The 23,918-nt window shown below is 44.2% G+C and overlaps 2 protein-coding genes across 2 annotated transcripts in view; one reads left to right on the top strand and one right to left on the bottom strand.

Moving 5' to 3' along the window:
• The window catches only part of dnah9l (dynein, axonemal, heavy polypeptide 9 like), a 34,097-nt gene extending 23,434 nt beyond the window's left edge, over positions 1 to 10,663 (top strand). Inside the window, exons 62-87 of the mRNA XM_069684564.1 lie at positions 452 to 634; positions 1,287 to 1,388; positions 1,839 to 1,973; positions 2,153 to 2,326; positions 2,484 to 2,616; positions 2,753 to 2,855; positions 2,938 to 3,060; positions 3,182 to 3,386; positions 3,565 to 3,729; positions 3,834 to 3,974; positions 4,054 to 4,224; positions 4,292 to 4,414; positions 4,505 to 4,698; positions 4,787 to 4,935; positions 6,181 to 6,308; positions 6,487 to 6,624; positions 6,738 to 6,827; positions 6,903 to 7,094; positions 7,193 to 7,312; positions 7,676 to 7,735; positions 8,481 to 8,663; positions 8,932 to 9,114; positions 9,557 to 9,672; positions 9,972 to 10,084; positions 10,178 to 10,318; positions 10,416 to 10,663. Coding sequence (XP_069540665.1) covers positions 452 to 634; positions 1,287 to 1,388; positions 1,839 to 1,973; positions 2,153 to 2,326; positions 2,484 to 2,616; positions 2,753 to 2,855; positions 2,938 to 3,060; positions 3,182 to 3,386; positions 3,565 to 3,729; positions 3,834 to 3,974; positions 4,054 to 4,224; positions 4,292 to 4,414; positions 4,505 to 4,698; positions 4,787 to 4,935; positions 6,181 to 6,308; positions 6,487 to 6,624; positions 6,738 to 6,827; positions 6,903 to 7,094; positions 7,193 to 7,312; positions 7,676 to 7,735; positions 8,481 to 8,663; positions 8,932 to 9,114; positions 9,557 to 9,672; positions 9,972 to 10,084; positions 10,178 to 10,318; positions 10,416 to 10,663 — 3,813 coding nt within the window. The remainder of the gene's footprint in view (positions 1 to 451; positions 635 to 1,286; positions 1,389 to 1,838; positions 1,974 to 2,152; positions 2,327 to 2,483; positions 2,617 to 2,752; positions 2,856 to 2,937; positions 3,061 to 3,181; positions 3,387 to 3,564; positions 3,730 to 3,833; positions 3,975 to 4,053; positions 4,225 to 4,291; positions 4,415 to 4,504; positions 4,699 to 4,786; positions 4,936 to 6,180; positions 6,309 to 6,486; positions 6,625 to 6,737; positions 6,828 to 6,902; positions 7,095 to 7,192; positions 7,313 to 7,675; positions 7,736 to 8,480; positions 8,664 to 8,931; positions 9,115 to 9,556; positions 9,673 to 9,971; positions 10,085 to 10,177; positions 10,319 to 10,415) is intronic.
• A 97-nt stretch (positions 10,664 to 10,760) lies between these two features.
• On the bottom strand, positions 10,761 to 23,082 carry LOC138611225 (mitogen-activated protein kinase kinase kinase 20-like). The gene is made up of 11 exons (XM_069684205.1): positions 22,643 to 23,082; positions 20,605 to 20,692; positions 18,745 to 18,846; positions 18,152 to 18,217; positions 18,006 to 18,034; positions 17,756 to 17,893; positions 17,430 to 17,516; positions 15,408 to 15,482; positions 15,193 to 15,299; positions 13,131 to 13,311; positions 10,761 to 13,039 (listed from the first exon to the last, which is right to left on the bottom strand). Exons 1-11 carry the CDS (start codon positions 22,799 to 22,801, stop codon positions 12,080 to 12,082), a joined length of 1,992 nt encoding a protein of 663 aa, XP_069540306.1. The 5' UTR covers positions 22,802 to 23,082; the 3' UTR covers positions 10,761 to 12,079.
• Between the last annotated feature and the right edge of the window lie 836 nt (positions 23,083 to 23,918).

Below are 23,918 nucleotides of genomic sequence, written 5' to 3'. Positions count from 1 at the left end.
TTTAATGTTTATATTAAATGTGTGTATATTTAATGTTTCTTGTAAGGGTGTGTTTACTGCTTTTTTTTTTTGTGATTTTGAATAAAATTAGAAAACACTTTTCATACTTTATTTCTTCTACCACGAGTCGGTGTAAATATTTTATAAGCTCTATATTTCATATTGTCTGCTGCTGCTGCTGCTTTCTTGGCTTCTTGTAAAAGAGATTTTTAATCTCAGCCTGTCTCTGTCCTTGTTAAAGACGTTATAAATATAAATATAAAAAACTGAAATAGAGATTTTAGCAAACATTGTTTGACATCAGATAGTTGCCATGTGGTGTGTAGCCTCGTGTATTTCTATTTATTTCACTCATTCATTCCCTGTCTGTGTTCCACAAGGCCTGAAAGTATATTTGTGGACTGTCTGGACAGAATTAATCACATACACACTCACACTAATGCACATCCAGGTGGACGACTTCCTGCAGGCTTTGGTGAACTTTGATAAAGAGCACATCCCTGAAGCCACAGTGAGGTGCGTGAGAGACGATCACCTCAGTGACCCGGAGTTCAACCCCGAGTTCGTACGACAGAAATCCTCTGCTGCTGCCGGGCTCTGTTCCTGGGTTATCAACATCATCCGCTTCCACGAGGTACAGACATGTACAGCGACTGTCAAACATATTAAATGTCTTCTAATGTGAGTCTGTGTGTGACGTGTTTCAGTGTACAGCTACTCGTTCTTATTGTTTGATAGGTTATTTTCTGTTTCCCCAACTGTTGTGCTGCCCTGGACAGATTTTTGTAAGTACAACTCTGCTCTGTTTACTTTATATTTAATTCAGATATACAGTGTGTGCATCATATTTTATATGATAATATTGGTTTATTATCAAATTGGTTTCATGTGAAGTAATTGAATAGAACTAATATGAATTGTATATATGATAAAAAACATTATGGCAGGTTATGGTTTGTCCGCAAGCCTAAAAGAATAACATTATTTTACTAATTAACTACATATACACAGGGTGCAGGCTTAGGTCAGTGGGTAGAGCAGACGCTCCATATACACAGGCTGTAGTCCCACAGGCTCGACTCCTGCCCTCTGCCCTTTGCTGCATGTCACCCCTCTTTCTATTCTACCAATATTTCCTGTCTGTCTGTCTTCAGCTGTTCTATCAATAAAGGCAAAAATGCCCCACCCCCAAAACAACTGAATTTACTTTTTTTCTAGTGAACCTCTGAAAATATTGGATAAAGTGCTGGATAAGGCGCTCTGCGCGTGTCTGTTTTCTTCCACAGGTATTCTGTGAGGTAGAGATGAAGAGGATGTGTCTGTCTCAGGCCAACGCAGATCTGTCTGAGGCTGCTGAGAAACTAGAGGCCATCAGGAAGAAACTCGCTGTGAGGCTGCTTTAATCATCCGTCATCTCCCTTTTCACTTAATGTCTTTTTTTTATGTCTTTCTTTGTATTTTTTTTATGTATTTTCGTTAAAAAAGGCGAGCTCCTACAATTTAACACAGTGATTTAAACCAAGTGACAGCAGTGTTTCCATTACTCCTGCTGGCTCTGCATAATGACTTCAGTAACATTTTTAGGTCATCTGATAACCACGACCACACCTCTTACAAAAATCCTCTTTAACTGTAATTACTCCTTGACATGTCTAATTATCTTGTAGCGAGGGAGGCCTTCAAGTGCATTCTAGGCTGAGGTTAATATGTGGTCTCACTTATCTTTTTCATTAATAGTCAGCTCATTCAGTTATTTTCAAACGTTTCTAGGAGATATTTCATCAACAGCCGTAAGTCATCACAGTTTTGGCGATTCTTCTCCCCCCTCTGCCTCTCAGGAGTTGGACAGTAGCCTGGAAACTCTGACAACAGCGTTCGAGACGGCCACGTCTGAGAAACTTCGCTTTCAGGAGGAAGTGAACCGCACCAACAAGACGATAGAACTAGCCAATCGGCTGGTCAAAGGGCTGGAGGTGGGCACAGCAGCGACCAATGGGAGATCAGTTTGATTCATGTTCCTTTCAGCTCTTTTAGACGTGTTGTATATGTGCATTAAGTTGTATACTGCACCTTTTATGCATTGTTTTAGGAATAGTCTCCCCTTCATAACATCCAAAATGTTCACTGAATCTCTGCACTGGGCATGTTTCAGAGTGAGAATGTGCGCTGGGCCCACTCAGTGGCTCAGTACCATGAACAGGAGGAAACTCTCAGTGGGGACATCCTCCTAACAGCAGCCTTCATCTCCTATGCCGGTTCCTTCTCCAAGAAGTACAGGAGGGAGCTGCTGGACAACCTGTGGATGCCCTTCCTGCGTAACCAGAAGGTCACGATCTTATTAAGACTTTTCACAGAAATATTCATATTTTATGTGAAAATCTGTCGCCCTTTCCTTCTTTGCATGCGTCTTGCTCCCTCTATCATCCCTATAGCTGCCTGGTCATATAACACAAGCTTCTTTATTCTGTCCTCTTTTTCATCAGGTGCCCGTCCCCATGACAGAAGGCTTAGACCCAGTGTTGATGCTGACTGACGATGCGATGGTGGCCCAGTGGAACAATGAAGGCTTACCAGGAGACAAAATGTCGACTCAGAACGCGACCATCCTCACTAACTGTGAGTAGTGGTGTTAAATGCACTGTGTCACATCACCATGCTGATGATAGTACCCTCCCTGCAGGCGATACAAAGTGTGCACAGCCAGGTTTGTTTGTCACATCTCCATGTGTGTATCTTGTGTGCACTGCTTCAGGTGAGCGCTGGCCTCTCCTCATCGACCCTCAGCTGCAAGGCATCAAGTGGATCAAGAGTCGCTGTGGCAGCGGCCTGAAGGTCGTCAGTCTCGGGCAGAGAGGGTGGGTGTTTCTATGCAACTGTTTTACAAACTTTCAGGTGGAGATAAAGGCTTTCACACTGACCTGCTCTGATGTTTTCCAGGTATGTGGACGTGATAGAACAGGCTGTGGTGGCAGGAGACACTGTCCTCATAGAGAACCTCGAGGAGACCATTGACCCCGTTATTGATCCTCTGCTGGGACGACACACCATCAAGAAGGGCAGGTAATACAAGAGACACACACATGTAAAAGTCTGTACAAACACGACAACTATTTGTTCCCCTTTTTGTCTCCGCTCTCCTCCCATGCTTTAACCTTCCTCACTCTCTACCTCTCTCTCCCAGCTGTATCAAAGTTGGGGACAAGGAGTGTTTCTTCCACCCCGGCTTCAGACTGATCCTCCACACCAAGTTGGCCAATCCTCACTACAAGCCGGAGATTCAAGCCCAGACCACCCTCATTAATTTTACTGTCACCAGGGACGGTCTAGAGGACCAGCTGCTGGCTCAGGTGGTGAATCAGGAAAGACCCGACCTCGAGCACCTCAAGGTGGAGTCACTTAAAGCATCTTCTTTCCTCTTATATGGAAAACCCTATTTAAATACACGTTTTCTGGTTCCTTATTATATATTTTAATTATGTGTCACACAGCCTACTTCTGTTTGGTAAAAAACAGGAAATATTACTGTGTAAAATAATCAGAGCTGTTTGTGTAATATCCCCTCAGAGTGAACTGACCAAGCAGCAGAACATGTTCAAGATTGAGCTGAAGCTTCTGGAGGACGAGCTGCTGACCAGACTGTCTGCTGCAGAGAGCAACTTCCTGGGTGACAACGTGCTGGTGGAGAAGCTGGAGACCACCAAGCACACTGCTGCTGAGATCGAGATGAAGGTAACATAGTGAATGTCTGTGCTTAGCTGTTATATCCTGAATTATATATCACAACTTTTTGTGTCATTCTTCTTCTGTCTTCTTATTCCATCCCTCCCTCTCAGGTCCTGGAAGCTAAAGTTAACGAGGTGAAGATTAACGAAGCCAGAGAACACTATCGTCCTGTCGCTGTCAGAGCTTCTCTGCTCTACTTTATAATGAACGATCTCAACAAGATCAACCCCATGTACCAGTTCAGCCTCAAGGTAACCAGAAGACAAAGTTCTCTCAGAGTCAGACGCTCGTATTGACTCTGAGTGTTAAAGTAGAACCTCTCGTTTTCAGGCCTTTAACGTGGTGTTCCACAAGGCGGTGGCGATGGCGGAGGCCTGCGTGGATGTGAAGGGCAGAGTGAACACGCTCATAGACTGCGTTACCTACTCCACCTTCAACTACATCAGCAGGGGACTATTCGAGAGAGACAAGCTCACCTTCACTGCACAGCTGGCCTTCCAGGTGTGTGTTCGTTAGTGTCAGCTTTAAACAGAGTGTTTCTTCTCTGACTGTGCTCTTCCTCTCTCAGTTGCTCCTCCTGAGTAAGGAGATAGATGTGCGAGAGCTGGACTTCCTGCTGCGTTTTAACATCGACCACAACTACGTCAGCCCTCTCGACTTTCTCTCCAACTCAGCGTGGAGTGCCATCAAGGTGATTGCATGTTCACATCCATCCTTTGTCTTGTTTTTTTTGCATGTATAAATGATTCTGTTAATCATGTTGTCCCTTGCCTTCTGCCAGGTGATGAGTTTCACTGATGAGTTTCGAGGTTTGGATCGGGACATTGAAGGCTCTCCCAAACGCTGGAAGAAGATGGTGGAGTCCGAGTGTCCGGAGAAGGAGAAGTTTCCTCAGGAGTGGAAAGGGAAAAGCTCCCTGCAGAAACTCATCATGATGAGAGCCCTGAGACCCGACCGCATGACCTATGCCCTGAGGTGAGGAGGGTTCTTTCACCTTTGTGCTTTATGTATACTAACTAACTAACCCAAACCTTTTCTGCTCTCCCTTTTTGCTATACTGTAGGAACTTTGTGGAGGAGAAGCTTGGGGTGATGTACACAGAGGGTCGAAAGACTGAATTTGCAAAGTCCTTCAGAGAAAGCGGTCCAGCCTCTCCGGTGTTCTTCATCCTCTCCCCTGGAGTCGACCCACTTAAAGATGTGGAATCACTGGGTACTGTAAACAGTAGCTGTAGACATGCAGTGGCTGCATGCACATTTATTTTGACTGTTATCTCATGGACATAAATTGATTTGTTTATTCATGCTAAGTTATATTTTAAGTCTCCCTGGTAGTCTTTTAGAAAATAGCACCTTTGCTATATGTATATTCGTAAAAGCCTTCAGACTAAAGAACGGTCATGCTCCAGATGAACACAGAGTCAAGAAATCAAATATTTTTGTAAAAAGATGAGAAGAAACCATAAAAAAGAAAAGTAAGACTAAAGATAAATTTCAGTGGGAGTCTGATCCCATGAGGGGTTTTTCCACAAGGGGAGGTTTTGGTGTACATTCATCTCTATTTACAGATTCTACATAGAAATGTAGAATCTGCAGGCAGGGGCGGGGATTTTAGGTACGGCAAGTGTTCTGGTTTCTGTTTGCATTGCGCTTGTAGTGCGAGTAATATTGACTAATCACATATCAGCAGGCTGCAGCGTATGCAGGAAAAACAGTCATCCTGTCTCCCATCAGCGTCATCTGACAATGATTTAGCTTCTTAATCTCTATAAACATGTGCAGCAAGTTCAGCTAACAATCCGTTCTAGAACTAAAATTCAACTTAAAATATATTCCCTTGACGCTGTGTCATGAAATCCGTTCAGTGTTCAGATTTCCCGACTTCCTCAAAGGCATTAGAAATGATCCGACCTCCGTTTAACAAACGAGCATTTTGTAGTTTTCAAGTAGTTTTCTTCTCCTCTTGAGCACAGACCTTACAAAGCTACATTTTTACTTTTTACAAATCTGCCTCATGATGTTGTAAGTAAATCACAAGAAAAAATGTTTATTTTTCGGGTTCATACCGCAGGAGTTAGCCAGAGTGCAGCCTCTGTGTGACTATTTACAGTGAAACTGAGACTCGGCAGAAACAGATGAACAGGCGCTCCTGCAGGGGATTTAATGAACCAAGAACTGTTGTGGTTCATTGTGCAGACAAATCTAGAGGGGCGAAATTCGCTTCACTTTTGATCTGAACGCACGGTCGCTTCTTAAGTTGCTAACTGGACTGTAAACAATGCAGCACACGGAAAAGGACGCCTTGACTGGAAGTTGTTCACCATTAACTGCTGGCTAAACCTGACACGCCTGACATGTTTACTGTTGTCCCCAGAGGCTATGTCATCATCAGACTATAGCCGATTGGGTGTACATCAACATACTGAAATACTGAAAATGTAATCCTTTGTGTTCCCAGGAAGGAAACTGGACTTCACCATCGACCTTGGGAAGCTTCACAACGTGTCCTTGGGTCAGGGCCAGGAAGCTGTGGCTGAGGTGGCCATGGAAAAGGCTTCCAAGGAGGGTCACTGGGTTATACTGCAGGTCTGATAAGAAGTCTGAATAATGTATAGAATGGGGAATCATTTAGATGCAGTTGTTTTACAGTTTCAATATGTTAAAGATAACTAAAGAAAAAAAATGATATTTGAATTTCCTATTTGAACACCATCATCCTCGCCTATGTTACATTTGAAGTGTGTTTTCATGGCCCTCCCTGTAGAACATCCACCTGGTCGCTCGCTGGCTGGGCTCACTTGAGAAGCTCCTGGAGCGCTGCTGTGAAGGCAGTCATCCAGACTACAGAGTGTTTATGAGCGCTGAGCCAGCACCAACGCCCCAGGAACACATTATCCCACAGGTAGAGACGTGCTGCACGTGCAGGAAGGTCATCTCACAGCATCAAGCGCAGACAGTGTATGCTCCCAGGTATCATTCCCACACCCACATACCATTACTGCCGTGTTCCCTCAGGGCATTCTGGAAAACGCAATCAAGATCACCAATGAGCCTCCGACAGGCATGCACGCCAATCTGCACGCTGCTCTGGATAACTTTGACCAGGTGAGCTTCTTCTGTCAGCTTTGTGTTCGTGGTGCATTTCTGTTTATTATTTATTAATAATTTGTATTTTTGTAGGACATCCTGGACCAGTGCAGCCGCGAGCAGGAGTTTAAGACCATCCTCTTCTCTCTGTGCTACTTCCACGCCTGTGTGGCTGAGAGGAGGAAGTTTGGGCCTCAGGGCTGGAACAGAAAGTATCCCTTCAACACCGGAGACCTGACAATATCAGTTAACGTCCTCTACAACTACCTGGAGGCGAACGCACAGGTGGGATGTGTTATGATATATGCATAATGTGCATAATGAGGATGATTAGGATGATGATTGCACTGGCAGTGATTTTCACAATGATTATAATGATGAAGGTGCCGTGGGAGGACCTGAGGTATCTGTTCGGGGAGATCATGTATGGAGGACACATCACTGATGACTGGGACAGACGTCTCTGCAGGACATACCTGGAAGAATACATGCAGCCCAACCAGGTTTGAGTTTTTCCTCATGAGGGGGGAGAGAAAGGGAGGAAATCTGAATGTAATAAAGTCGAGCTAAATGAAGTTTATTTTTGGCACAAACACTTGGGCGCTGTCAGAATACGGCTGCCAGATTTAGCTGTGTTTTTGGAGTGCAGACTTGGGCCATTTGGGGATGAGAATCCGCTCCAGTTAGTAGCTCTAGTTTTCGGCTAGAGGTTGCACATGAAAGAGTTTCTGGCAACAAGCTGTGCCAGGTTTAAGACACAGTTGGACCAGTCAAAATTTGGCTACCTGGGAGGAAATAATTTCATGTTTTGTACCGTGTAAGAGATCTGACACTAAAACTTATTTTTTCTGTTTGTGTTTTTCCAGTTTGACCGTAAGCATGCTTTGACTCCTGGGTTTGTCGTTCCCTCAAACCTGGACTACCAGGTAACCGGAGACAGATACTGTATGGGGGCACTTTTAACGTTTCATTTCAGATCTCGTTAATGTTGAACATTTGACTGGTGTGAACAGAAGTGTAACTGCATCCTGATGGGTCTTTATGTCTGTCGAAGCCAATGACTGTATATAAAGATGGACTCCATCTACTCGCATTGTACAAATTGTTGTTACGTCTCCTCTCGCCGTTCCTCCTTCACTCTGCTAATCCAGAACAGATCGGCTGCAGGAGCCGGATTTGTCAACAGAGCTGTCAATCATCATTTTTACAGCATCAAATAACTAATTAAAAATAAGCTTGTGAGAATAATGAACACGTGGACACAAATCAACATGATAAGAACTAACTATAATGACAGAAACCATGTTTGAGAAAAATGTATTTGACGTGTATTTTGATTTTATAGTTTGACTCATGTCCCATCTGTTAACATGGAGGAGGCGGGCTTTATGACCTATACTGCAGCCAGTCAGCAGGGGGCGATAGAGAGGGTTTGGCTTCACTTTCAGGGAGCTGTCATGTCGTCCATCTTTTTATACAGGCTATGGTTAAAGCAAGGCAATAGACCTATACATTGATGAATAAAGGTTAAATGATACATCTGTCCATATCAGAAATGTGTGACAGTAACAAACCTTTATTAAAAGCACCATGTGACTCAAAGTGTTGAAGTGTGAAAAATGACAATAATAAATGGATGGCATGAAGCATTTTCTCTCTCTACATCTCCAGGGATACCATGATTTCATAGATGAGATGCTGCCCCACGAGAGCCCAGTGCATTATGGGTTGCACCCTAACGCAGAAATCGAGTTCTTGACAGTAACGTCGGATAACCTTTTCCACACTCTGCTGGAGCTGCAGTCTCCGGATGCTGTGATGGGGGAGGGAGCCTCGCAGACCCTGGAGGAGAAGGTAGCTACACATCAGGATGTGTGTTCAGTTATTTCCTTATGGGATTCACTTTCGTTTGTTTTTGTATTTAGATTGAACGTTTACTAAGCCCAGACAACACAAAGAAATACTGGCAGATTTTGTGGCATTAGCTTCTCTACCCGTCAAATCTTTTACTTTTGTTCTTAATTTTTAGTGAAAGAAGATGAACCAAACCACATAATGAAATCTAGGAACTGTAAGAAATGTCCTTTTTATGCTCACTGTTACTGACTTCCCTCTCCTTTAGGTAAAAACAATTTTAGATGAGGTCATTGAGAAGCTTCCAGAAGAGTACAACATGTCAGACATCACCTCTAAGACGGCTGAGCGCTCCCCGTACATCCTGGTCTGCTTCCAGGAGTGTGAGCGCATGAACATGCTCATCTCTGAGATACGCCGCTCACTCAAGGAGCTCGACCTGGGACTCAAGGTGTAACTATAACCTATTTATTATGTGTATGTTTGTGAACAGTGAAGCCCTAAACATCTGCTCATTTATTCTACCTTGGTGTGATTGTATCCAGATTAGACCTAGGCTGTGAGATGTTTGGCTTCTTTGTCCCATAGCAGTCATTTTGTTGGTGTTAGTGCATCTCCCAGTACTCCCATTATCCTTACCATTAGCTGTGTGTGCACTTAAAGAATAAAAAGCCCTCTTCCTGTTTTGCCACAAGGGAAACTCTTATAGTGCTTCATTAATCCATCCGGCAGATTTCCTTCATCTCATCAGGTGGCACGTGCTTTAGTGTAAAACGTGGCGAGCAGCTGTTTGTCTTAATAATTGCACTGGTGTCTCAAAGTCAACTTATCATATTAAGCACCTTTGATGTGTGTATTCATTGTGAGGTAACAGTTAAATATGTCTGTCGCAGGGTGAACTGGCCATCTCCTCTGAGATGGAGAAGCTGCAGACGGCTTTGTTCTTTGACGACGTCCCTGACACCTGGACCAAGCTGGCCTACCCCTCCACCTACAGCCTGGCTATATGGTTTGTGTGTGTTTGTCAGCATGTCAGTAATAGTAGAACTGTGGTCACTTGTTTAGCAGGTTTATAAACTGCTTGAGAAACAGTTCTGTTTTATTTGACAGATTATCACAAGAGAGGCTGTTTTTTCAGTGTTCAGACCAGTTAATTAAGGATACTTTGTCTAATAAGGGACAGAAGCAGGGTTGAATTTTGGTCCATGGTTTAGTTTAGGGTAAGGATAAATCTCAAAGACATTAATGCTAGTCTATTTAATATCCCCAGAAGTGACCAATATTAACATGTTTGTGTGTTTGTGTCAGGTATAACGATGTGCTGCAGCGCTGTAAAGAGCTGGACAGCTGGACTCAGGACCTCTCTCTGCCAAGTGTCGTCTGGTTGTCCGGGCTTTTCAACCCACAGTCCTTCCTCACTGGTAACACACATGTTGCAAATGGCTAAGAGGACTCTCAAGACTTGATTAAAATATTTAAAGGACTCTTACGGTGTTCTTGTTCTGGCTTTCCAGCGGTGATGCAGTCTCTGGCACGTAAGAACGAGTGGCCTTTGGATAAAGTGAACCTGACAGTGGATGTGACCAAGAAGTTTAAGGAAGAGTTCAACCAGCCTGCCCGGGAGGGGGCGTACGTTTACGGGCTTTACATGGAAGGTAGACAAACTGCAACAATTTGTCCCTATGTGAATCGAATCAAACTTTTTAAAGCTTCCATCCCCACGATAATCTCATATTTCCTGTCCGTCCACAGGTGCAAGGTGGGACACTCAAGCCGGGGTAATCAGTGAAGCCCGTCTAAAGGAACTGACCCCCGCCATGCCTGTGATCTCAGTCCGAGCTGTGCCTAATGACCGACAGGAGACCAGGAATATCTATGAGTGTCCGCTCTACAAGACCAAGATCAGAGGACCTACATATGTTTGGACTTTCAGCCTCAAAACCAGGGAGCGGCCGGCCAAGTGGGTGCTGGCAGGAGTGGCTCTGCTGCTCAGTGTGTGAGAGGGACTGTAGGGGCCGTGGGCACAGAAGTGGTGTGGGATTTGATTAAATTTTTTAGAGAAAAATCACAGAACTTGAATCAAAGTTTTTGTTTTTATTGAAAAAGGATAAAATATACAGAAAGAAATGCCAAAAAATTCACACACTAGATCACAGTTAGAACTGAAAGAGTCAAAGCTTTGAACAAATCAAATCTATAAACTACAAGCAGGGAAAAACAAGACAGTGCTGCCTCATTAGAGCGGCATTCAAGTGCCTTAATCTGTAACACTTGTACCTCTTACAGTGTGTTATGCAGCAGGTTTAATAGCACATTAAATTACACAGGTGAAGTCATTCTGACAACATGACAAGACAACCTCAAATTGTCTTTTTGCTCCTTCCTACTTCACAGTACACATGGGTATTATATTCATCCATTCAATAAAAAAATAACAAAAGAAATGTGTGTGTACCAGCGTTCTTTTCTCGACTGGAGATCCTAATGCACATACTGTAGCTCACATACTGTACGTGCTAACAGGTCACAATCTGTCTCGTTTGGCCTCTGTGTATTTCTATGTGTGTTTTCTGTGCGTGTGTGTCCTGGTGTGTTCTCTGTGCGTGTGTGTCCTGGTGTGTTGTCTGTGCGTGTGTGTCCTGGTGTGTTGTCTGTGCGTGTGTGTCCTGGTGTGTTGTCTGTGCGTGTGTGTCCTGGTGTGTTTCCTGTGCGTGTGTGTTCTGGTGTGTTTTTAGTGCGTGTGTCCTGGTGTGTTTTCTGTGCGTGTGTCCTGGTGTGTTTTTAGTGCGTGTGTGTCCTGGTGTGTTTTTAGTGCGTGTGTCCTGGTGTGTTTTTAGTGCGTGTGTGTCCTGGTGTGTTTTTAGTGCGTGTGTGTCCTGGTGTGTTGTCTGTGCGTGTGTGTCCTGGTGTGTTTTTAGTGCGAGTGTGTCCTCGTGTGTTTTCTGTGCGTGTGTGTCCTGGTGTGTTTTTAGTGCGTGTGTGTCCTGGTGTGTTTTTAGTGCGTGTGTGTCCTGGTGTGTTTTTAGTGCGTGTGTCCTGGTGTGTTTTCTGTGCGTGTGTCCTGGTGTGTTTTTAGTGCGTGTGTGTCCTGGTGTGTTTTTAGTGCGTGTGTGTCCTGGTGTGTTTTTAGTGCGTGTGTGTCCTGGTGTGTTTTCTGTGCGTGTGTGTCCTCGTGTGTTTTCTGTGCGTGTGTGTCCTCGTGTGTTTTCTGTGCGTGTGTGTCCTCGTGTGTTTTCTGTGTGTGTGTGTGTGTGTGTCCTCGTGTGTTTTCTGTGAGTGTGTGTCCTCGTGTTTTCTGTGCGTGTGTGTCCTCGTGTGTTTTCTGTGCGTGTGTGTCCTCGTGTGTTTTCTGTGAGTGTGTGTCCTCGTGTTTTCTGTGCGTGTGTCCTCGTGTGTTTTCTGTGCGTGTGTGTTCTCTAGTCACTGTCAGACCAGTCGAGCTCCATCATGTCCATGGCTGCGGTCGCCATGTTGATCTTGGTTCCGTGCCGCACGCTGCAGCTCTTCATTGAGTTCTGATTGGACGAAGCCTGCATGCTCACCTGCACCCCCGAGCTCCCCACCTCACCTCTGATCTTTTGGCTGAGGTCACCCCTGACCCCCTGGACCACGACTCCCATGTCACTCCTGCGACCCCTGACCCCCACCTCACTCCTGACGCCCTGACCTACGACCTTCATGACTCCCAGGTCGCCCATGTCCATGTCTATGTCACCTATCCTCTCCATGTCCCCCATGTCATTCATGTCTAAGGACAGCATGTCCCCCAAGCCCCCCAGACTCCCGTGGAGACCCTTGAACATGGTCGGGAGCCTCCCTCCTTCTATACCTCGCTCCAACCCTCTCTCATCTAGTTTTTCTATCTCCCACCCTCCCTCTTTCTCCCCCTCTCCCTCCCCCTCTCCTAACCCACCTGAGTATCCTCGGACTATAGTGGTCACCCTGCTCCTCTGCATCCCTCCCCTCTCCCTGTCCCCGTCCCCCCATGTCCTCTCCTCCCTCTCCACTACACCCCCTGGGAAGCTCCTGAGTGTCACCTGCACCCGTCCCCCCTCCATGCTCCCACTATCATCTCTCTCCCTCTGACCCCAGCTTTTCTCCTCCAGGGTTCCTTCCTCCTCCTCCTCCTCCTCTTCGTCCTCCTCATCATCTCCAAACCTTCCCTGCAGCCCTCGGATCATGGCGTGCAGCCTTCCGCCGTCAAGAGAACCCATCCCCCTCTCAATCACCGCACTACTCCCTCTCTCCGTGTCTCCGTTGCTGAGAGTGCGGAGGAGGCAGCTGACGCCAGCACTGCTGACCCCGGCGCTGTTGGAGTCCTGGGAGTGCGAGCGGAAGAACGAGCCGGAGGAACCGATGGACATCGGTGAGAAGAACTGATAAAGTCACAAAGAAGGAAATAAAAGAAGGTCAAATAGATTATAAAGGTGTTTGATTTTGTTTTAGATTTACTCCTCTTCTACTTACAGGTGAGATGTTTGAGCGCTCCATGAGTAGGGAGGTCGGACTGGGACTCATGTTTGACCTCTCCATCAGCCTCTCCTCCCACAGTCTGAGCCTCCTCTCCCTCTCCTCCAGCTCCTTCTCTTTGGAGTAAAGTTCCCTCTCCAGCTTTCGAAGCCGCTCCAGGGTCGACTCGATTTCACACCTGTAGTTTGGTTGCACGAGCAGAAAGACTATCTGTCATCTACTGGGGCTTTTGACAGTAATTAATGACAAACCATGACCCAAATTTCAGAAAATTTACAAAACGTCACAGTGTGTCAACATCACAAAAAACAACAGTATAATAGTCAACCAAAATGACCAGCAGGTAGCAGGGCATAAGAGGAACTTATTCTCTCTACAATTAATTTCATTTCATTTTTCAACAGAAAAAGAACAAAGAGTGCAACATAATTGCCGCTACTGAAGGGCTCATCAAGTTTCAAGATATTAATGTAACTATAGCTGGGATTACCCGATCAATGGAGTGTGAATAAACTACACTGCTACTGCACACACGTCATAGGAAACCCATGTCCTTCAAAATAAAAGCGCAGCACAGACTTTTTGCCACCATTTTCTTTCTCAAGCACACGTGCGACCTACTGAAAACAGCTCTACGACCCACTTTTGGGCCCTGACCCTCCAGTAGAGAATCACTGCTCTAGTGTGCACTGCACTTCTGTCTCTTTATTTTGTGCAACCAATTTTTTGCATCATAGATACTAATTGACACTGCATAGTAAACAAGATCAACTGGACTTTTATATTTTGTAATGATAGGAAATTTATTTTCTAGATTTAATACTCACTTGTTTTTTTTCATTTCTTAAAGGACACCTTTTGAATTACATTTTGCATTGCATTATGGGAAAAATGGCACATTTTCCTGGAGCATATTCACATATTTTATTACACTTTTTTGAGTGCACAAACTGTCCTCCCTTTCAGTGTAAACACATTACATATGCAAAACATGCTTAAACTACAATATACTGTGAACCTTGATTTATGCAACTACAACAACAAAGTCTGTGGCTTAAAGCAAAGCTGCAGGTCACACACTGTCAATATTTAAAGAATATAGAATTTTTAAATGTATACTTCATGAACACAACATAACATGTTTAGTTTACTTGACTATTCTTGCACAAGACAATACTGCTTATGTCTCAACAGTGTGAAACTTGAGCTGCAGTACTGCTTGTTACCACAAGAGGTCACTGTGCAGGTGAGTGACAGCCCCTAAACCTGCACTCACAAACACAATCAACACTCGAGGCGACTAAATATAGACAGATCTGACGCACAGCCATACCACCTCCTGTGTTCCTTCCATACCTCCCTACTCATTCATCCCACCCCTTCACCTCCCTCGCTCTCTCACCCCTCCTCCCCTGCCACCTCCCCTTGTCCAAGTTTTTCCACTCGTACCCAAAACTTCACTCAGAATTGATTGCCTCGTTGTACTCGTGTTAAATATGCACAGAATCTCACACCTTCTCTCCTCTGCTGCGCCTCCACCTCTCTTCTCTCCCAGTCCGTCCACTTTTGCAACCTTTCTCTTTCACTCTTTTATGGTGTTTTGGATTTCACATGTGCACCATACATTTCCGTTCCTCCCTGAACTCTTCTTAAGTTCAAACTGTATTTCTCCTCTACCTCCCCCCCCCGCCCCTCTGTCGCTCCCCCCCGTGGTGGAGCGAGGGCAAAGAGGAGGAGTGGAGGAATCTCTTCCATGGACTCTTTCCAGAGGGCTTATTATAGACTGAAGTGGAGCACAGGGTCACACATTCAGCTTCTCTCCCGAGCTTTACAGTCCACAGAGCTGTGTTTGTATGCATGTGTGTGTGTGTGTGTGTGTGCATGCTGGCACGTGCACTACTATGTTGAATTTTGTGCATGCACATTGAGATTTATTTGGAGTACAGTAAACAGCAGGCTGCATTTGTCTTTCTGACAACAGACCAAGACTTATGGTTTACACTAAGAAAAAGAAACTGTTTTCTTGCAGATGTCTGCAACACCGTGTGTGTGTGTGTACCTCCACTGGTCCTTGTTGTGTAGAAAGGAGTTACACTGGTCCGGTAGCCGGCTGTCGTTGGCCATGGTCTCCAGGGTTACCAGCACCTGTTTGAAGTGTGGACGCTCCTGCAGGTACACGCATGCACACATGATTAAAAAACGTTAGACACAGCTATTTGAATGTCTCAAAATGCATATAAATGAGGCAAAGGAAGCTTTGTCTATTTAGCTTACCTTTGGGTCTGCTTGCCAACATTTCCTCATCAGCTCTGCAAAACTTGCTGGACAGCTGGTGGGGATGGTCAGCCTCTAGATACCCCAACAAAAAGAAGCAAAACTGTTACTTCAACAGGAAATCAAACACTTTCTCCAAATCCTTGAGTATGTATGGCTAAATAAGCAACTATATAATTTAAAACAACGTTTTAATAATGCTAATCCAAAATCCAAAAATGTCCCAATACATGTATGTCAAATGCAGTATGCAAAAATGGTGCACCACTGTATCACATTTAGCAGTATGAAAGCCATCTGAGGAAAACCTGTCACATCCAAGGCGACCACTTCTTCAACACTATTTACATTTTGTGTTACTGGCTGTGACAGACGTATGAGCAGGAGGGTAAAAGTTAAAAGCCCAATGTTATGACTATTAGTACGTCCCACTTGTATGTGTGCTGCATGCAAAGTCCTCACTTTGTAAGGGCAGCTGCAAAGAGCTTGCACTTAATTACGCTACATATGCTAACAGCTCTGTGAGGATGTACTTTAGCACAGTGGAGCTAAATGCTAACATCATGCTATCTTGTTCACAATTACAATGCTAAAATGCTAATTATTTAGCAGGTACACTGTTAATCTTAATGTGGGTCGACAGCCTGCTAACATTAGCTTATTAGCAGTGAACACAAGAACAGATCAGGCTGATGGGAATGTCTTCGTTTTGAGTATTTAGCATAATCCAAAGTACAGGACTGATTACATTTTTAGCTCCAAGTTATTCAAATTCATCCAGACAGAAACACGTTTCATGGTGATCCCTCAGACAGTGTAAAAGCTGCTCGTGTGACTTTGCTTCATCAGGACGGTGTTGTTGAGGTTTCATTAGATTGGAGTGACAGTAGCCTGGAAGCACAAGCACACAGCACCACAGCTGACGCCTCGCTGACTCCGACTCACGACAAGCGAGGGAAAAAAGCACAGTGAAGCAAAAATGCAGACATGTTTATTTTGAAATATCCATTACCCCTTTGATCACATGACCGCGGTGGAGAAAAATAGATTATTGGGCCTTCAAAAGGAGCCATGCTCCAGGAAAAAGCAGCAACTTAAACGTTTTTTTGTTCGTTTTTTTACGTTATTCAAAATTATTTTATATTTTCTAATCAGCTAATCATTTATGTGATGTACAATATATATATAAAATGTGTTTATGAGGTAAACTGGTACTTTTGAAAGCTCTTCCAAACTGCAGTTTAAGTGAACCACACCCTGCCACCAACATAATGTCCCTGCATTAAAGACCCCCGGCATTAGCAGAGGTCTGAATGAGCCCAGACAGCTCCATAGTACAGCGCGGTAAATGGAAACAGTTTTCTCTGAGGATTAATCCTAAAATATCACCGACTCTGAGCCGAGAGAGGGTAAGCAAGAGGGTCAGAAAGAGAGGTATAGCAATGGAGGGGAAAATCAGAGGGAGAGTGGGAAAGAGAGAGAGTGAGTTATTTAGGGAGAGTATTTGGAGATTAGCCAGCAGCTACGCAGGAATCATATTCTCAGAGTTGTTTGTTGGCCCCCTGGGTGCGGGTGTGTGTTTTTATGTGGGGCTGTTGAGGGGGATTCAAGCACGTCAATAACTGAAACACAAACTCTGTCTTACAGTCATCGCCCCAACTCCAAGAAACCTCTTGAATCAACCGTCCTATCACTAAAATCTTTCCTCTTATCATCTCTCTCTTTTTCTGTCGCTCTCTCTCTCTCCCTCTCGTAAAGGCTGTAGCCAAGGGGGGGTGGGGGGGTGGGGGGGTCTGGCCGGGCTCCACTGCTGTGTATCCAGGCCTTACAAGAGCACAGAACTGACATCAGGCCTAAAAATACCCAGCCTCAGCCTCACCAGCTCGCAGTGGAAACCATGAGAGCATCACATTGTTCCTCCAGCCGTCTCAGACTCTTGTGGGTCTACATGCTGACAGTGTTGTACAGAAAGGTGTGATCGCGCACATGTTTGTGTGTGAGTAAGGGGGGGGGGGGGGTTACCTCTTGTTTTTCCACCACAAGCCATGCAACCTGCAGCCCTTCAAATCCTTTGAAAGGAACCTCCCGAGTCAGCATCTCCCACAGCACCTGCCCACAGAACACACTGGGTTGGTTCATTCAGACAAAAAGGATTTCTTTGATGCTTTGGTACGGCTCCAGATATTTAAGTGTTTTATGTAACTCTCCAGAAAAGCACCACAAAATTAAACCAAAACAGTTTAAACAGTATTATTGTAGTAATAAAAAAACACATCTGAAGAACAATTTAATGTCGGCAACTACATTTTGGTTCTGGTCCTGCTCTTTGTCCAGAACAGCTCACTCACCACGCCATAGGAGTAGGTGTCACAGGTCTCTGAGACAGGCAGGCTCTGAATGACTTCAGGAGCCATCCAGGGGAAAGTGCCCACCACCGTCATGTGGGTGGTGTGGGACAGGAACTTAGACGCCCCAAAGTCACAAATCTGAAATCCAAACATAGAAAGAAAAACAAAACAAAAAATACATTATAACCTGCCTGAATTTAAATTAAAAGTGGTAATATGCGGTTCTCTGTCAAAGAACAATTCGACAAACCTTCAGCACTTTATCTGCTGTCATTACCACTGTAAAACAGAGAGCAGAGAAAGCAGTCATTAATGGTTTAACACGACTATAACGTTAACTAACAGAAGCACAGAGTCAGAGTAATACATCAAACTGCGTTTGAGGTGATGTGTTACCGTTCCGTGACTTGAGGTCTCTATGAATGACTTTGACTGGAGCCTCAGCGTGGAGATAATGCATCCCTGTGAGAAGATCAAGCATTAATAACTGGAAGAAAACTTTTCAATGTTTATTCTGGCTGGTTAGGGTGGAATTCATTACCAGCATCACAGATTTGCTTTTGTACAACATTTTAGGTTAAGCTCAGTTTGAGTTCAAACAAGAAATCCACTGAACACGGGGAAAACTTGCAAGGACAACCGTCCTCCACACGCTGAACCAGTGTTTGTGTAATTATATAGATATATATATATATATATTGATGTCACTTTTATACACTTACCCTACATGTGATCAAAGATAACATTTAAAAACGGACTTATTCTAATCTTATTTGTAAGATATGTAATTGTGTCAGAATCCGTGGTGGTGTTAGGTAAGTGTGTGATTAAGAGGCAAAAAAGAATCGTTAACTCTGAAACAAGACGACTAAAGTGTAACAGGTTATGTGTAAGTGCCACTAACTCTGAGATGTGTAATACCTGCAGCTCAGTGATTCCACCCTGACCCACAAATATTGTTCTCACAAACATCCTTCCTTCACGTGTACCTTTGGCTATCTGTATGGCCCACGCCATGATCTGCTCCATGTCCATCTCCTCACTCTGCTCACTGGAGAGGTACTCGTACAGAGACCCTGCGCTAGCATATTCTGTGACAACACACACATAGGGGCAAAGATTATAATGAGAGAAGAGTCATTATGTACCATGTGACCATATTCATGAGCAGAAACATCTATACAGTGTCATTAGGCATTTTAGCTGTGTGATACGGAAGCCCTAAGCGGACATGCATCCATACATATTATTACTTTGTTTTCCAGTGATAAGTAATTGAGTGATTGTAGGTTGATTTCTCGATATATCAAAATACTTATATCACCATCTCGAGATAAAAAAAAAGCTGGTTCTCCTGTGATAATGAGTTAATTTCAGTTTTCTCGAGATCTCACCTTTTTTTATCTCGAGATAGCGAGATAAATATGCGGTTTTCCCGGGATAATGAGATGATTTCCGGTTGTTTCCCCGGAGATCTCAACTTATTTATCTCACTATCTCGAGATTAAAAACAGCTGTTTTTCCCGGGATAATGAGATGATTTCCGGTTGTTTCCCCGGAGATCTCAACTTATTTATCTCGCTATCTCGAGATTAAAAACAGCTGTTTTTCCCGGGATACTAAGATGATTTCCGGTTGTTTCCCCTGGAGATCTCAGCTTATTTATCTTGCTATCTTGAAATAACAAAGCTGGTTTTCTCGTGATAACAGGATAATTTTCTGGCGATCTAGAAAACAGAGCAATATCCTGGTCACTGTGATATTACAGACCAATAACACTTGCCATGCTGCCTTTGCCCACACTAATGAGGTAAGCCTGTTTCTATGTTTGTTTTGTGATGCCAGCTTTGTTATCTCTACGTAACTTGTTATTACTCGTTTAATGTGTGCATGTCCACTTTGGGCTTCCGTAGTATGACTGAAAAGGAATGAATAGAATTTTTATAGTGCAGTTACAGCTGATATACTTTATGTGTATAAAAAAATGAATTAGTCACAGTGTGTGAGAGACATCTCAAACACACCTGCACAGGCCTGCACACAGTGGAAACACTCTCAACCCTCACACCCTGACCGTCTAATCCAGATTATCTCTGACCCTTGAACCTTTCCCATTTTCCTTTAAGTCTGACAATTCAAAGAGACGGGAAGGAGACAGAAGATAATGTCCCATCTGCCTGATTAATTCTGTCCCTTTAAGTGGATGGAAAAGTGGTTTTACTTAGCCCAACGTGCACCTCATGGATCATTGCTTCTTTTTTTCCTACTGTACTTTTTTATTTTTAGTAATCATTAGACTCTGTTTTGAGTGTTGCTGGACGAGTCTATCATGGTGTGTCGGTGCTTTATCTTAACCACATGACCCCATCCAGGATTACAACCACATCCAAACATGCTGGTCTCAGTTTCAAATGTCCTGCCAGGAAACACAGCAAGACCCAGCACCCCGAGCGAACACCGATACTTCAAAATACACACATAAACACTGGTCGGCCATCGGAGCATGTGCTAACTCGTGGTTAAGTGGCACATCTAGGATCAAATACACACTAGTAAAACTAATATACACACACTTGTGTAGTCTTGTATGAGAGGAAAATCTGCTCACGTCTTAAACCTTGACCTGACCTTAACCTGAAGTTACTTAAGGCCATTAGGCTGCATCCACAAACATAACAATACACATCTAATCACATTTTCAAACAAAGCTATTTTCTGAAATGAGTAAGGAATGAAGGTTCTCTGTTCTTGTGAAGACATCAGAAAGAATACACGAATCTCACACACAAGCACTCGCTCACACACACACACACACACACACACACACACACGCACACGTGGCGTCTGACCTGTGACAATCCCATAGTTTGGAGATTCCAGGACGGCTCCATAAAACTGAATGATGTTCTTATGACTCAGGACACTAAGAATCTCAGCCTGCGCGAGAGAGGAGACAAAAAGAAGAACAACTTTATTAGCATCCTTTTTTACTTTAGTGTAAATTATCACTCATGTAAACTTTACAAAATAAGACCTTTCACTTGGAGTTTTTTCCTGACTGTGTGTCTCTGAACCGAGGTCGGACCCTCTCTCATACCTCAGGTCCAGTCTCAGAATAAAGACTTCCACACCGCAGTGACAAACATGCCATTAATCAGAGCTGACATGCAGGTCATACCCTCTGTGTATGTGGAATATGTGGCTGTTGCCATGCAACAAAATAACTGACCATCAATTATATAAAAGCACATAAAAAACTGCGATTTTACAATGAAATACGGCTTAACAAATATTTTATCTAAGATAAGATAATAGGAGCAATTTATCTTCATCTAGCACGATAACTCTTTTCCACTTGTGAGGTTCTGAGCGTGTGCAGACATCAGTTGCACTTTGTGAATGCAGTGGTGGAAAATCACATTTACAAAAGACCTGTAGTGTTTTTCATGCTATTTAATACTTTTGAAATCGTAAAACTCAATTTATAAAGCATCCTTTTAAACAAAGGTTACAAAGTACTTTACATGTAATTAATACTACACAATATACAAAGAGAAAAACAAGAGCTGAACACTCATTCAAATAAATACATGTGAACCCACTGCAAATACCAACACATTAAACACTAACAGAGGCTATTATGCTACTACTGAGTACTTTTAATAATATCAGCACATTTTGCAGCTAATATAGCTTTAGGTTTAAGCTAAGTTTTTAATGCACTTTAGTATCTTATAGTTTGGTGTTAATATTTCTACTTAATCTTTTGCCAATTTGTGGATGTTGTTTGTGCAGAGTTCTGAGATTAGTTTATATTGTTTTGTTTTTGATGTGGGTTGCATGGTGGTGCAGTGGAAAAGCTACAAGGCTCCTGGTTCGAATCCCAATTGGGATGTTGGAGGGCCTTTCTGTGTGGAGTTTGCATGTTCTCCCAGTGTATGCCCGGGCTTCCTCCCGGTACTCCGGCTTCCTCCCACAGTCCTTGTTAGGTTAATTGGTGACTGTTAATTGAAGTGAATGTTCAATTGAATGTTAATTGAATGTGAGCTTGAAGTTGTGTGTCAGCCCTGTGATTGGCTGGCGATCAGTCCAGAATGTAACCCCGCCTCTCGCCCAATGACAGCTGGGATAGGCTCCAGCCCCCCTGCGACCCTGAACAGGATAAGTGGTGTAGATAATGGATGGATGGATAGTTTCTGCCACTTTATGGATGTTGTTTGTGCAGATTTCTCCCATGATGCATCAGTTTGTGTTTATACAGTATATGAACTGTACACACTGTTTTTTACGCATGTCTGCCCACCCTGCATGTGTTTGTGTGTGGGTGTGAGAAAAATAACGTGGACACTGTACAGATTGTTTAAACAACAATAACATTATTCCCGTCTCACTCACCGGTCACCCTGACTTCAAACAGTTTCCTGCCCGCTCAGTGTAAGTAACATTCAAGGAAACAATGTTTGGAGTGCCATCAGGGTCACACTCAGTGAGAACCACCCGGCCTGATCTGAAGTGCATACAGCCCTGAATGACCACACACCTCGCCCTAAAGCACAATAGGAGGAACAGGGGAGCGCTGGCATAAATAAATCTGCTCCATCCACAAAGAGAGGGAGGAGGGGGAGGAGGAGAGGTATGTTTAAGATAAACACATGTTCAACGGCAGACAACAGGGGGAGGAGGGGGAGGCGGGGAGGGAGGGAGGGAGAGAGGGAGGGGGTTATGGGAGTATGAGTCCAAAGAGAATCAGGGAAATTAAAGGAAACTGATTCACGTTGAAGATGAGTTCATGACCTATAAATATTTGGGATCTTAAAATGATGCGTCTCTGCTGCTGGAGTGTGTGTCTTTAGTGTGTATATGTATGTAAGTGTGTGTCCCTCTTACCTCTTTGTCGATCTTCAGAAGCTTCTTCACAGCCACTTCCTTGTCCTGGGAAATCCACAGGGCTCTGTAGACGCTCCCAAAGCTGCCGCCTCCACAGTTCTCATAGAAGAGCAGGTCCTCATGCTTTATCTGCACAAACGACGAGCCAGGGGACGACATGGCATACTGACTAACGTGCACATACACACACACACGCACGCACACACACACACACACACTCGCAAGCACACAGCAGCCCCAAAAGGTTGCACACTCAACCCACCAGCTCTTCTAAAAGTTCACGGATCAGCACGGAGCGAGAGAAAGAGAAGGAATAAGGAGAGGCGGAGAAGTTTTCGTCCACAGGGTCGGAGTGGATGTTGTCAGTCAGCAGGGAGAAGAAACCAGAAAGTGCTGGAAAGAGAGAGAGACAAGTTTGGCTCCCTGTGAGTCAGGGAAGTCGAAGCCCCCCTGTCACTACTACAGGAGGTATTACATTGCCTGATAGTGGTGATTCGGTGTAACTACAGCACACACACACATGCACAGAGCGTGAAGATGAAGGGGAGGTGAGTGTTCGAGTGTGTGTAAGTTACGGTTTAGAGTCAGTGTGTGCAGTCAGACTGCAGCAGACACACTGTTCAAATATGGTCACTGGCATCCAGGGCATTCCTCCTTCCTGGATAACTGTGGCTATATAAAGCTCTGCATACACCACACACACACACACACACACACGCAGGGATATACTGCTCTGGCCTATAGCGTGTCAGACATAATAAATCAGCTAGCAACAAGGATGACTTCCACAATCTGCATCTAAAAACACACACACACGAGAGGAGCCAGGCAGTGACAGCGTGTTACAGGAATGACCCAGTGACATCATCAAGCAAGTTAGCCGTGCTGACATCACCGAGTAGGGACAGGTGAGATCAGCCCGGGTAAGTTAGGACACTTGACAGTGATGGAGTCCAAGAGGAGACTTAATAGTGATTCATCAGATAAATAAAAGACGACTGAGAGTGAAGGCCGACTTCAGTAGCAGCTCCGACAATCTGCATGACTCATTGGGCCCATAGTACAACAGTTAACAGGCAGGCGTGACTACAGCATGGTCCCTAATCATTAATAGATTCTGGAGTAGGCAGAGGGGGTTCTTCCTCTGGGGAGCAGACATGAGCTCAGCAACCAGCCAGTTATATTAAGTTAATGATGCGTCAGCAGGTGGATAATTTTTCATTAAGGCTATGATATGATAAAGGTCAGGGGGTTGATGCCACCTTAAGAAAGGGAG

Source organism: Semicossyphus pulcher, unplaced genomic scaffold, assembly GCF_022749685.1.
Source record: "Semicossyphus pulcher isolate SPU_LCO1_2020_fin unplaced genomic scaffold, fSemPul1.0.p SCAF_7, whole genome shotgun sequence".
Classification (NCBI taxonomy): domain Eukaryota; kingdom Metazoa; phylum Chordata; class Actinopteri; order Labriformes; family Labridae; genus Semicossyphus; species Semicossyphus pulcher.
This window is presented reverse-complemented; position numbering and strand designations above follow the sequence as displayed.

Bases quoted from the DNA above. Each gene is read 5' to 3' on its own strand.
- LOC138611225 (XM_069684205.1), bottom strand. From the start codon at position 22,801: ATGTCGTCCCCTGGCTCGTCGTTTGTGCAGATAAAGCATGAGGACCTG. The intron at 20,693-22,642 runs GTAAGAGGGACA...TCTCTCGCGCAG, and splicing joins TTCTGAAGATCGACAAAGAG to GCTGAGATTCTTAGTGTCCT. The intron at 18,035-18,151 runs GTAACACATCAC...TCTGTTTTACAG, and splicing joins AGACCTCAAGTCACGGAACG to TGGTAATGACAGCAGATAAA.